General features: G+C 42.2%; 2 protein-coding genes and 1 long non-coding RNA gene across 6 annotated transcripts; 1 reads left to right on the top strand and 2 right to left on the bottom strand.

Moving 5' to 3' along the window:
• The first annotated feature begins 1,826 nt into the window (after positions 1-1,826).
• cops4 (COP9 constitutive photomorphogenic homolog subunit 4 (Arabidopsis)) lies at positions 1,827-8,891 on the top strand. 4 transcript variants are annotated; one of them, XM_042302121.1, is made up of 11 exons: positions 2,436-3,368; positions 3,598-3,652; positions 3,860-3,939; positions 4,087-4,238; positions 4,423-4,526; positions 4,655-4,959; positions 5,181-5,351; positions 5,456-5,571; positions 6,012-6,056; positions 7,774-7,858; positions 8,136-8,891. In XM_042302121.1, exons 1-11 carry the CDS (start codon positions 3,326-3,328, stop codon positions 8,267-8,269), a joined length of 1,290 nt encoding a protein of 429 aa, XP_042158055.1. In that variant the 5' UTR covers positions 2,436-3,325; the 3' UTR covers positions 8,270-8,891. The 4 variants fall into 4 exon arrangements, with proteins under 4 accessions (XP_042158056.1, XP_024236861.1, XP_042158055.1 ...); XM_042302122.1 differs by lacking the exons at positions 2,436-3,368; positions 3,598-3,652 and adding an exon at positions 1,827-2,395; XM_042302123.1 differs by lacking the exon at positions 6,012-6,056.
• Positions 8,748-9,505, bottom strand: LOC112219644. The gene is made up of 2 exons (XR_002948776.2): positions 9,266-9,505; positions 8,748-9,032 (listed from the first exon to the last, which is right to left on the bottom strand). It is a non-coding gene; the product is annotated as an uncharacterized LOC112219644 (long non-coding RNA).
• Positions 9,506-10,709: 1,204 nt separating this feature from the next.
• On the bottom strand, positions 10,710-12,412 carry plac8.2 (placenta associated 8, tandem duplicate 2). Its single transcript, XM_024381371.2, has 5 exons — positions 12,302-12,412; positions 11,878-11,972; positions 11,560-11,684; positions 11,291-11,401; positions 10,710-10,880 (listed from the first exon to the last, which is right to left on the bottom strand). Exons 2-4 carry the CDS (start codon positions 11,963-11,965, stop codon positions 11,297-11,299), a joined length of 318 nt encoding a protein of 105 aa, XP_024237139.1. The 5' UTR covers positions 11,966-11,972; positions 12,302-12,412; the 3' UTR covers positions 10,710-10,880; positions 11,291-11,296.
• Between the last annotated feature and the right edge of the window lie 382 nt (positions 12,413-12,794).

Here is a 12,794-nt window from a genome sequence, read left to right as displayed (position 1 = left end):
GGATACCACAGTATTCTGCAGCGTTACGCCATGCCATTTGATTTGCGCTTAGTGGGACTATCATTTGTTTTTCAACAGGACAATGACCCAAAACACACCTCCAGGCTGTGTAAGGGCAATTTGACCAAGAAGGAGAGTGATGGAGTGCTGCATCAGATGACCTGGCCTCCACAATCACCCAACCTCAACCCAATTGAGATGGTTTGGGATGAGTTGGACCACAGAGTGAAGGAGAAGCAGCCAACAAGCAGCATATATGGGAACTCCTTCAAAACTGTTGGAAAAGCATTCCTCATGAAGCTGCTTGAGAGAATGCCAAGAGTGTGCAAAGCTGTAATCAAGGCAAAGGGTGGCTACTTTGAAGAATCTCAAATATAAAATATATTTTGATTTGTTTAACACCTCTTTGGTTACTACATGATTCCATATGTGTTATTTCATAGTTTTGATGTCTTCACTATTATTCTACAATGTAGAATATAATAAAAAATAAAGAAAAATCCTTGAATGAATAGGTGTGTGCAAACTTTTGACTGGTACTGTATATATATATATTTCAAACACAGTATAAGGGAGTTGTACTCCAGTCTAGTAGATGGCGGTAATGCAACATTTATTGGATACCAAGCTCTGTTAAACCTCATCGAAGAAGAAGATTTATTTTTTTCTCATGTCTGCCATTTCAAGGGGCTTAATTGGTATGGGAAACATATGTTAACGTTAATCGCCAAAGCAAGTGAAGTAGATAATATGCTAAAGTTGAATAAACAATAAAAATGAACAGTAAACATTACACTCACAGAAGTTCCCAAAGAATAAAGACATTAAAAATGTCAAATTATGTGTTGTAATGATGTGCATATGGTTAAAGTACAAACGGGAAAATAAATAAACATAAATATGGGTTGTATTTACAATGGTGTTTGTTCTTCACTGGATGCCCATTTCTTGTGGCAACAGGTCACAAATATTGCTGCTGTGATGGCACACAGTTACACCCAGTAGATATGGGAGTTTACCAAAATCGGGGTTGTTTTCAAATTCTTTGTGGATCTGTGTAATCTGAGAGAAATATGTGTCTCTAATATGGTCATACATTTGGCAGGTTAGGAAGTGCAGCTGTTTCCACCTCATTCTGTGGGCAGTGTGCACATAGCCTGTCTTCTCTTGAGAGCCAGGTCTGCCCATCTCAATTACAAGGCTATGGTCACTGAGTCTGTACATAGTCAAAGCTTTCCTTAATTTTGGGTCAGTCACAGTGGTCAGGTATTTTGCCACTGAGTACTCTCTGTTTAGGGCCAAATAGCCTTCTAGTTTGCTGTTTTTTGTTAATTCTTTCCAATGTGTCAATTAATTATCTTTTTGTTTTCTCATGATTTGGTTGGGTCTAATTGTGTTGTGTCACCATAGGGTGGCACACAATTGGCCCAGTGTGGGGGTTTGGCCGGGGTAGGCCATCATTGTAAATAAGAATTTGTTCTTAATTAACTGACTTGCCTAGCTAAATAAAGGTTAAATAAAATAAATGTTTTAAAATGTAGTTGTTCAGGTAGCTTGTATGGGCTACATCTATCTAAAGGTGTTGTGTCAAGGTTGACCGATATATTTTTGAATCACACCTGTTAACATGTCTTCCATTTCAGCAACCGTGGTGGTAAGAGGAGAAATGCTGCCATCTGGCCAAAGTAAAATATTAAAATGGATGTAACTTATAACTTCAATGTATGTAGCCTAGACCACTAAATCCTGTGTATAGCAGTGTAGTGTCAAAGCTTTCACCATATGCTTCCATTCCACCGTACAGATCTGCGAACATCGAAGGGTTAGGGCCAGCGAAGGGGTAGAGATAGAATTGGAACAAATATCAACATACCAATATTAAGAATATTTAATTTTGGCTCCACTTCGGATGTGTTGGAATTGGTGCTGATGCTAACGAATATCCACGAAAAACAACTTATTGATAGTATGTTATTAAACTCGACTGATCATACAATATCATTTTCATTTAGGTTAATCCAGTTCCAGTATATACGTGCATTTGGTCTCACTACCATAATATCAAAAATATTTAATTGGAAAACAGGCGTGAAAAATTATCTAAAGCTAGTAGAACTTTTGTTAGAATTGTAACTGTTCCATACAGATAAAACAATGTATCATATTATCAGTAAAGTCTAAAAAGCAAACTAATACCAGATTAGAAACCAAAACGAGAGCTGTACAGGTCGGTTGCCAGTCTTGAAGGACCTTCCTGCCGGTAAAGTGGACATACACTCTTGTCAGCTGAGAATTCTCCTTGTTGACACTTCGTCGGAGAAATGGCGGCCGGAGTGAGACAGGAGCTTGCACAGCTTATGAATTCAAGCGGATCCCACAAAGATCTCGCTGGAAAGTATGTATTGAGCATTAAAAAAAATATATATATGTGAATGGAGATATACATTATTTCAACCCGAGTGTCACGTTTAGAGTGAATTATAAAGCGTCAATGAGCAGGCCGCCGATGCTATGCTAGTTCTCAAATTAGCATAAAACTGTAGCTACCGGTACAGCTATACCCAAAGATGGTGGATAAATTAAGATGTCCCACTCAGGCCGTTTACCATTTTAAAAAATGGTAAGTTCCGGTCTGTTTAACTGTGGTTCTTCCATATGCACCAATGCATTGGCAGCTGGGTCTGGTCTGTAGCTGACTATGCTATATGTACAAGAAACAACGAGGGGTTGGGATGTCTCGCTTTCTCTTCCGTCTCTGTTGTATACCTTTTACCGGTTTGTAGCTAGCGAGACAGTATCGGTGGTTAAAAGTCTTGCCAAAGGTCTTGTTATCAACAGTGTGCACTGCTAGTCGATCAGCTAGCTACAGACAGTAAATACAGCTAGCTAGCCTTTAATAATAATTTATTACATTTCTATAGCGCTTTTCATAACAATCTCAAATCGCTAGAAAAGCATAAAACACACAAGTAATAGGTTATCATGAGTAGTCTAGCTAAGGAACAGTATAGTTAGGTCCACCAATAGAGTCCAAATCTTTGAGAGCATGTATCCTCCAAAGATGGAGAGGGACAGTTCATGGCTTGATCAGAGGAAGGTGGTCAGGGAGATGGGTGATAAAGAGTCTGGTGAGGATCATGTAGAGGGCTACTCTGGGAACCAGCCTGAGTCATGTAGCTACTGGACTTCTCCTTCATAATGTACATATGGCACCCACTTGGGGTGATGCCTCAGAGGCCCTCGGCAGCTCTGGGCACCAGAAATCTCACCACACACAATTCAGAGCACTAGCCAGTCATCCTCATTACAAGCCCTCAGCCTCAGTATGGCATTCCTTTACTGCACCTCCCATTCCTTTCAATCTTCAGGTGAGTCTTTTCTTTATGTTTTCAAAAGATCAGGAACCAGCAGCCGGGTTAAATTTAAAAAGCTGGTACAGTGTCAAGATGCATCATTCGAACAAAAACAATTAGCCAGCCAGCTAGGTAGCCAGGCCAAGAAGAGTTAGCCCCACCTGCTGATTTTAAAATAACACGCAATTAAAAACACTTAAACTTGATTCAATATAAACTTGATTAAATATCTCTATATTTACAGGAGCTCTCTGCTTAGGCTGCTACTGGGGCGCCATGGCGAGTACAGACCAAATCATGTAACAATAGTTAACCCACTTAACTGTATTTTGCTTGTTATTTCAATGTGTGTATTGTTTCTTATTTGGTGATTATAGGCTTGCTATTCCATTTCTGTTTTGTCATTTCTGGAAGTGCATTTGTGAAAATAATGTTCAATTCTCAAGTCATGCATATCATTTATAACTTAAGATCGCTATCTAATCCAACCCTTTTATCGATTGTAGATATCGACAGATTCTGGAGAAGGCCATCCAATTCACAGATGCAGAACAATTGGAATCATTAAAAGCATTCGTCGAAGCAAGTGAGTATCCTGCACAAAGTGAAGGATAGAATACATCCTGCTGCACACCGTTGTTACATACATTCCCCCTTTTCCTTTGTACAATCATAGCTCATAAATCACATGACTGTATACCCTTTTTAACTGTAATGCTCTCCTGCCCTGCAGTGGTCAATGAGAACGTCAGCTTAGTGATCTCTAGACAGCTGCTGACAGACTTCTGCACAAACATCCCCAGTCTTCCTGACAGCACAGCCAAGGCAGTCTACCACTTCACACTAGAGAAGATACAGCCCAGGGTCATCTCTTTTGAAGAACAGGTGAGTAATGTAATACTTTACTCATTGGGCCTGTGTTTCTAATGGTTTTCTCTTTTGTCTGGCACTTGATTGCTCACAGAGTGCACAGTGCACACACCTGGTGTCCCAGATCTAGGCTAGACACTGGTTGGAAAGAAATAATACAAATGTCTACCCTATGTCTAAATCCCATGTCTACCCCCAGGTGGCCTCCATCAGACAGCACTTAGCCACCATCTATGAGAAGGAGGAGGACTGGAGAAATGCTGCTCAGGTTCTAGTGGGCATTCCTCTGGAAACAGGACAGAAGTAAGTCACTTTAGTCCAGTGTTTCCAGATATATTGCTGGGGGACCCTGCCGGGAGTGTCCAATTTGGTTCTAGCTCAGCACTAACACGTATGATTCAAGTAACCAACCTTCTTGCCCTCTTGTCCAGGCAGTACAACGTAGACTATAAGTTGGACACGTACCTGAAGATCGCCCGTCTGTACCTGGAGGATGACGACCCTGTCCAGGCCGAGGCCTACATCAACAGGGCCTCTCTGCTCCAGAACGAGTCCACCAACGAACAGCTACAGGTCCACTACAAAGTGTGCTACGCCAGAGTGCTGGACTACAGGAGGAAGTTTATCGAGGCGGCGCAGCGGTACAACGAGCTCTCCTACAAGTCCATCGTCCACGAGACCGAGCGTCTGGAGGCCCTGAAGCACGCTCTCCACTGCACCATCCTGGCATCAGCGGGTACCTGCCACTGTTTTTGCACGGTTTGGTGTGTTGTCAGTCGCAGCGTCATAAGACGGCGTGCCGTTAAAGCAGTTCTGACTGTGCCATTGCTACGTCGTTGTTTTTGTTTTTTGGGACTCCGGATTTTGCCTTGGCCTTTTATTGGGGCGGCAAGTAGTAACTTGTTACTTCTCTCCTCTCTCTCTCTCTCTCTCTCTCTCTCTCTCCTCTCTCTCCAGGCCAGCAGCGCTCCCGTATGTTAGCCACCCTGTTTAAAGACGAGCGCTGTCAGCAGCTGGCGGCCTACGGCATCCTAGAGAAGATGTACCTGGACCGGATCATCAGGGGGAGCCAGCTGCAGGAGTTTGCAGCCATGCTCATGCCCCACCAGAAGGCCACCATGGCAGACGGTCAGTCTCTGCCTCGCCCTCTCTCCACGGCCCTTAAGTTATTCTACCGATTTGTGTAATAAGAAAATATGCTCAGCTGCATGTCTGTGGGTTTCTGTTTGTAGGCTCCAGCATATTGGACAGAGCTGTTATTGAACACAACCTGCTGTCTGCTAGCAAACTTTACAACAACATCACGTTTGAAGAGCTAGGAGCGCTTTTGGAGATCCCTCCCGCTAAGGTAAGATGAATTTCAACATACAAGACCCCAACAGGTGTAAGTGTTGCTTTTGGGTGGGTGGGGGGGTAGGTATAGGGTTTTTGTAATGTGTTCTGTTACTTACAGTTTGTGTAGGAATTTTATTCCTCAAGACATTTAGTATCTGATGGAAAACAATTACTTTTCAGTGAAAGAATTGGGAATGTGATTTCTGATTAAAGTAGCGTTTTGAGGGCATAACCAGAACCTTTTAGTATGACAGGTTGAAGTGGGGGGGAAATAACCCCAATTATTTTCTGGATTTTCTTCAAAACACCCTAACACAGACATACAGTTTTTATCCCAAACTATAAATGCAATAATATTTTGAGGTATTGTAATATGAACGTTGAAGTATCAGTTTTAAAAGAAGCAGCATTATGTAGAAGGCTTGCATTTTGAATATATATGTTGTTGTGCAGGACGATTGTCCCGATGGTGAGGTCCCTGGTTACAGATGCAATCTGGTAGGGAACATAATCACTACTTTACTAATGAATGAGGTGTGAAACCCAAAATACAGAACTAAAATTAATTGAAATAAAAGCCTTGTTTGGCTCTGTCTCTCTCTGTCTCTCTCTGTCTCTCTCTGTCTCTCTCTGTCTCTCTCTGTCTCTCTCTCTGTCTCTCTCTCTGTCTCTCTCTCTGTCTCTCTCTGTCTCTCTCTCTGTCTCTCTCTCTGTCTCTCTCTGTCTCTCTCTCTGTCTCTCTCTGTCTCTCTGTCTCTCTCTCTCTCTCTGTCTCTCTCTGTCTCTCTCTGTCTCTCTCTGTCTCTCTCTGTCTCTCTCTCTGTCTCTCTCTGTCTCTCTCTGTCTCTCTCTGTCTCTCTCTGTCTCTCTCTGTCTCTCTCTGTCTCTCTCTCTGTCTCTCTCTCTGTCTCTCTCTGTCTCTCTCTCTGTCTCTCTCTGTCTCTCTCTGTCTCTCTCTGTCTCTCTCTCGTCTTTCTTTCTGTCTTTCTTTCTTTCTTGTCTTTCTCAAAATGTCTCGCTTGAAGACGTGAAAGAATCAGAACTGAATGTGCACTCCCCTCATGATACCGGTGGTCTCTGTTTATTCATCTCTGTTTTTGTCATTCTAAAGACTCGTATTGTGTCGTATTTTGCCAAGTAGGCTTCTTCAGGTAGTGGGATTGGGGACGCAGTACTCATAGCCGTGTGAAAATGTAGTCTTGATTAAGGATCAAGTTGATTTAGGGCCACCTAAGACATCTGTCATGTATTGTCTCTGTGGTAAGTAGTAAATGAAGGTTATTAAATAATGAAAAGAAAGATGTTGTACTGTACAAATAAATGACCTATGTTGGAATGACAGGAAAGTAGTGGAGATGGTTTGTTTAGGTTTTAATGATCCAGGCATAAGAAAAGTCTGAGCTTGCCTGAACTAAGTATTTCTATTCTATCTACATGGAACAGTGCAATCTGAGTTCCCCTCTCTGTTGTATATTTGGGTTCTTGTTGTTACCCAGTCGTCCATTACAGGCATATCTTATATCCCACAGTATGTGTTGCTACAACTGTTTCTGTCCCCATTCTCCCCCTTTTTCAACTGCTGAATTGAAAGGATTGTAGAGTTGTGTGAACTACTCATTGGTTTACGTGTAAATGGACTAGGCTACCACATTCAGAAAAGGAGTAAATCTGTGAGATTTACTGTGTGTGTGTATCATTGAAAGAACATGAACTGCATGTCTTGCTACAGTGGACTTACAGTGTAGATATTAAATAGAACAGTGGGATGGAGTTAGTGAATTATAACGGGAGTGAGACGCTACACTACATTTCTCCATTGGGCTGGGTGAGACCGAAATACATTGTAATTTGTAGGTAATGCATACCGTTACAGTTGCCATACCCATTGGCTGTGTTGTGGTTAAGTATTACAGTAGTTATGTACACAGACTAACACCACTTCATACTCCTATTGGCCTGGAATGAATTTGATCAACTTTCACTGGCCCAGTCCAAAAACAACCCCTACCCCCTAGCCACTTCATGGGGATCTGAGAGGATTGTACGCTAAGCAATATGGCTAGCAGTCCACCAAGGCTAGAGGCAAGGGGCTAGGGTGTGTTTCTGGCCCGGGGCCTTTGTATTAACTCGTTGTTGCCGTGTTCCTGTGCAGTAGTGTAGTGTGAGTGTGCATGGAGATGCCAGTGAGCTGTCCCTCTCTGTCCCTGTCCCCCAGGCTGAGAAGATCGCCTCCCAGATGATCACTGAGGGACGCATGAACGGCTTCATCGACCAGATCGATGGAATCGTCCACTTTGAGAGTGAGTAGTTAGCTGTGCCCAGACTCCTCTATTGAAAGAAGTCTCCGGCTATGCCCGCTGCCCAGTCGGCTCTAGGAGGATGAGATGCCTCTCTCTCTAGGTTAGGACCTGGTTCCCGTGGCTCCTATCTGGAGCGACTATAATCCTAGGCTTGCTTTTTTGGAAGGACTTCATCTTTTTCAGTGTCAGATTTTTTTTTCAGCATTATTCCTTTTTTACATAAGATACTTAACTCTCTCTCGCTCTTTCCCTCCCCCCCTCTTGCTCGGTCTTTCAGCACGGGAGCCCCTGCCCACCTGGGACAAGCAGATCCAGTCTCTGTGTTTCCAGGTGAACAACCTGCTGGAGAAGATCACTGCGGCTGCTCCTGAGTGGACAGCCCAGGCCATAGAGGCTCAGATGACCCAGTAGACTGACTGACACCCCCTGGCATGGAACACATCACCCACACCGGGGCACCCCATCTCCCTATTCCCTATGGAGGGTGCCATTTTGGACAAAGCCCCCAATTGTTTCCCCTAGAGGTTTTGGCTGGGTGGCTGGGCAAAGGTATGCAAGATCATACATCGCCGTACTCTACTGTGGACTGCAAACTCCAAATTGTTCAGTTGAAGCCAGATCCAGATGTTTTTTTGGCATGGGCTGATAGAGCTTCGCCGAGTGTCCCGTCTCTCTCCCTGGAGACAAGTTCCAATCTGGTGGTTCTCCAGCATGTTTCTCTACTGTTGATTATGCTTGGAGGTTACCATTCATCTTTCTAGGACTAATTAATGGATGCTTGTATCCATTGGCTCATCAAGTTACCAGTTGTTGCCATCACGTGTATACTGGTGTCCCACAGTGAAGGTGTTTGTTATTCAGGTTGAAATGTGAAAGACACACGGGCAAATTCCTACTGACACTCTTTATTTGTTGCTGTGTGCTCTTGTGCAAGGATCTTGTTACATTCTGTTTGGAGACATTTTGTTAGCCCTGGGTGCAACATCAACAAAGAGATGAATAAAAGTTGAAAAAAAAGTTTGTGTTAAAAATATATATATATATATATTCTGCATAATCTGCTCTTTTTCATCACAATTTGTGTTCCAGCTATGTTTTATCCGGTTGAAGTTGCAAATTCCGACTTCTTCAGCAAGGTCCACATTTGACAGTTAGTGTCTTCCCCCTGGTTTCTCTGAAAGAGAACGTTTGAATCACAATTTACTTACACCCCGTCAGTAAGAATGACATTGTGCCAGTTTGATTAGACTACAGCGTGATACAGAAACTCAAATAGTTTATGGATGATAAATTGCAGTAGTAATTAATAACAATGCTTTACATAACCATATTTAGCCATGCATTTTCTATACACAGTCCCCCTATAATCCAGATCCAAATAGCCTGTTTCACTGTATAACAACTCACTGGCGTAAGTGACTCCGTTGGATCCACACACAGCTCTGTCCAATATGCTGGAACCTACAAGGGACAGCCAGGCAGCTGGTAGTTGTAGCACATGATGAGGAGTTGCATGTTGTGAGTCTTTCCTCCCAGAGTTTTAATTTGTTTAAATTGGCCGATATGTTTAGTTGCATAAGAAAAAGTAGTTGATTCAACTCTTCGTATCAAAATAACTAGAATTGGATACATTACCTTCTTAGAGCCCCCTGCACATCTGATGGACAAAACATTGACGTTGATAAAGTGACACAACATTTACAATACATACAAACATTTACATTTCAATGGTAAAGAGGTATGCTTACTTGAGAGGCAGGATGAGATGAGAAGAAGGAGAAAAGTAGGTTTTACCAGGCATATTGACAACTGCAGTAGTCAGCTATGGTGAATGATTCTCCTGGTAATGGTGAGTGATTCTCCTGGTAATGGTGAGTGATTCTCCTGGTAATGGTGAGTGATTCTCCTGGTAATGGTGAGTGATTCTCCTGGTAATGGTGAGTGATTCTCCTGGTAATGGTGAGTATTTCTCCTGGTAATGTTGAGTGATTCGCCTGGTAATGGTGAGTATTTCTCCTGGTAATGGTGAGTGATTCTCTTGGTAATAAATGTCTATATACTCTTATCAGTGTTTGGGAAATCAGTTCATCAATGACCTGACCTCATGTCTGGCCAAAGTTCCCCTTCTGCTCTATCGACAGTGACACACAAAATCTCAAACAGTATCACCACAGATATCGGGGCGGAAGGGTAGCCTAGTGGTTAGAGCGTTGGACTAGTAACCGGAAGGTTGCGAGTTCAAACCCCTGAGCTGACAAGGTACAAATCTGTCGTTCTGCCCCTGAACAGGCAGTTAACCCACTGTTCCTAGGCCGTCATTGAAAATAAGAATTTGTTCTTAACTGACTTGCCTAGTTAAATAAAGGTAAAATAAAAAAGATATCCAAGTTGTTGTGTATTTATCAGGTATCATAAATGAGCATATCACACACAACAGAGGGGAACACTTCCTGTATGTCAGGGCTCCGTTTGACAATTACATGATTAATCTACCTGCCGTAATCTCCAATGGACTTGTGGTTTGTCACTGCCTTTATCTCTATTGCAAAACATGGGTAACTCGTAGGTCTAAAGTTTAATGACCAGGTTAACCAATACATGTGTACAGTGCTTCACCCTGAGGTGTGTCTGAGAAATTATTAACTGACTTGAGTTATATCGCTGCTCAGATGATCTTTTACTTGTTTTGTGTACAATCATTTAAAAAAAAATTCATTATAATGTAACATAGAAGTGGTCCATACCAGCAGTAAATGGGAGAAACATTTTAAAAAAATAAGAGAATATATATATTTGACTGATGATGTGCAATTTCTAGGAATTTCTGAATAATCAAGCCACAATATACATGTCCTACTATTGTAGCATTGGAGCGTTTTAATAGCATTTATATTGACAAATTATGTTTGGTAAAAAGAATACCGGACATTTATTGCTTTCTGTTTCTTGTCTCAAAAGCAAAAACGAATTCAGAAGACTGGAAGTGGAGCTCAAATCTTTTTCTTCAGGCATCTGGCGCCATCTAGAGGAAAAGAGACATGAATACCAGTAAACGCTAGTATATCTTGTCTTTAAAACGCTTCACCTGCTCTACTGTATGAGGATGAACCATGCCACAAAGAACACAAATGACTCAATGTGTTACGCTTACATAAGGTTGAAGGGGCCAGTAGGTCCAATGAGCATTATGGCCTCACTACAGTTTCGACAGCACTCCCATCAATTCGAGGCAAGGCATCATTTACACCAGTCTTTTATTTGAGCAGCTCTTTCAGCACCCGCTGATGTGTGCAAGGGACCTTGTAATAAGCTATTTGGCTGTAGCACAAAGGTTTAAAAGATGCACTCAGGTGTGTGGGTGGGTGGGTGAGATCGTTCCTATCAGAAAATAAGTAGCTGTGCTGTGTAACGTGGACAGAATCGTGCTTGTACCTGAGCTCAAAAGATCCCCTGTTCCTTCCTCAGATCTATGTCTCTCTTCAGCTGACAGGTAGAGCAGACCCTACACCACAAGATAGAACAGAAGTCCCCAAACAAGGAGCCCTGGACACCAAACCGAACAAGACAGTTAGTGCAGCAGAGAGGCAAGGAGAGCCTCAGACATCTGAGCCTGTCCCTCTGGTTAGAATGTTTCACGTGACCGAGTAACAGTTATAGAGCCTCGTATAACTATATTGCTGCAGTATATGAAAGGAACTCGCCTTAATGTTGTATCTGGTACGGTACATGGAGCGCATGGCCATGGTTGGCCCACACAGACAACACTCATCCATATCACTGGCGATAGAACAGCTCAGACAAGGGAAGCACCACCAACCATAACAACCTGAGAGAGAGAGAAAGTACGGTAGAAGTACATTATACTGTTTCTACCTCTCAGTCCAGGAGAGAAGGAGAAAGCAAATGTTTTTTAAATGTACATTCTGCGAGCTCAGTCATGGATGAAATGAAGAAAAAATCCTGGATGCACAAAAGATATACAGCCGCTCTTAGTTAAATAGGAATTTCTGTCCTCTTACATGTCCCACAGTCACTGAAGACGTCGCAGAGGCCCGTCTGGAAGTCTGATGGATGGTAGCTCCCTGGTTGTCGAGTTACGGCAGCCATGGTCTCTCTATGGAAGATAACATGGCACAGGTCATCGTTAAGTACGACCTAAACAATGGCTCTTAGCTGTTCTGTTCCTTATTGTTCCTAAATGGTTCCTACATTGTGGTACTATTACGGTGTTCTCAGTTCTCTGCACCATGCAAGAGAAGCTACCAGGAGCCTAAGCAAAATGTATGGAGAATTCTCCCATGGAGAATTCATGCATATTTGTCATGAAAACATGATCAAACCTGACTCGTGAAAAATCCCTGTCAAAACAGTTTCTATAGTTATTACTTCACCTACAAACAGGATTTCCAGCCATGTGATAACTTATTGTGAAATAAATCTCACCGGTATGATGTAGTTGAGCTGAATGACAGTACTGTTCAGAAGAAGAGGCGAGAATCCTCGGTGGCGGCAGGTGGAGAACTGAGGGAAGGTACTAGGAAGGAACATAATTATATACAGTTTCAGGACAGGTGATTGACATGGCCATATACTTTACAGCCACTAAGAGTAGGGACTAACTACCAATAGAAAACTTTATTACACAAAGATGCACAAACAAGGAAATGAACATTCAGTTTTTCATGTTTAAAAAACATTATTAAAATGATTTTATTATGTTGGCTTGTCCAAAAGGGAGGTGAACCACAATCACTTTGTGAATATGAAGATGAAAATCTCTTGTACATTAATTCCATGGCTCTATACCTCATAACTAAATTCAATTTGAGACATATATACACATGTATAGCGCCTATATAGGCATGAGGTCAAGCACCAGTTTAAGGCCCAAAAAGTAAAGGGGGCTTATCTTACAAACTGATAATAATAATAATAA

Source organism: Oncorhynchus tshawytscha, linkage group LG20 (assembly GCF_018296145.1).
Source record: "Oncorhynchus tshawytscha isolate Ot180627B linkage group LG20, Otsh_v2.0, whole genome shotgun sequence".
In the NCBI taxonomy this organism is placed as follows: domain Eukaryota; kingdom Metazoa; phylum Chordata; class Actinopteri; order Salmoniformes; family Salmonidae; genus Oncorhynchus; species Oncorhynchus tshawytscha.
This window is presented reverse-complemented; position numbering and strand designations above follow the sequence as displayed.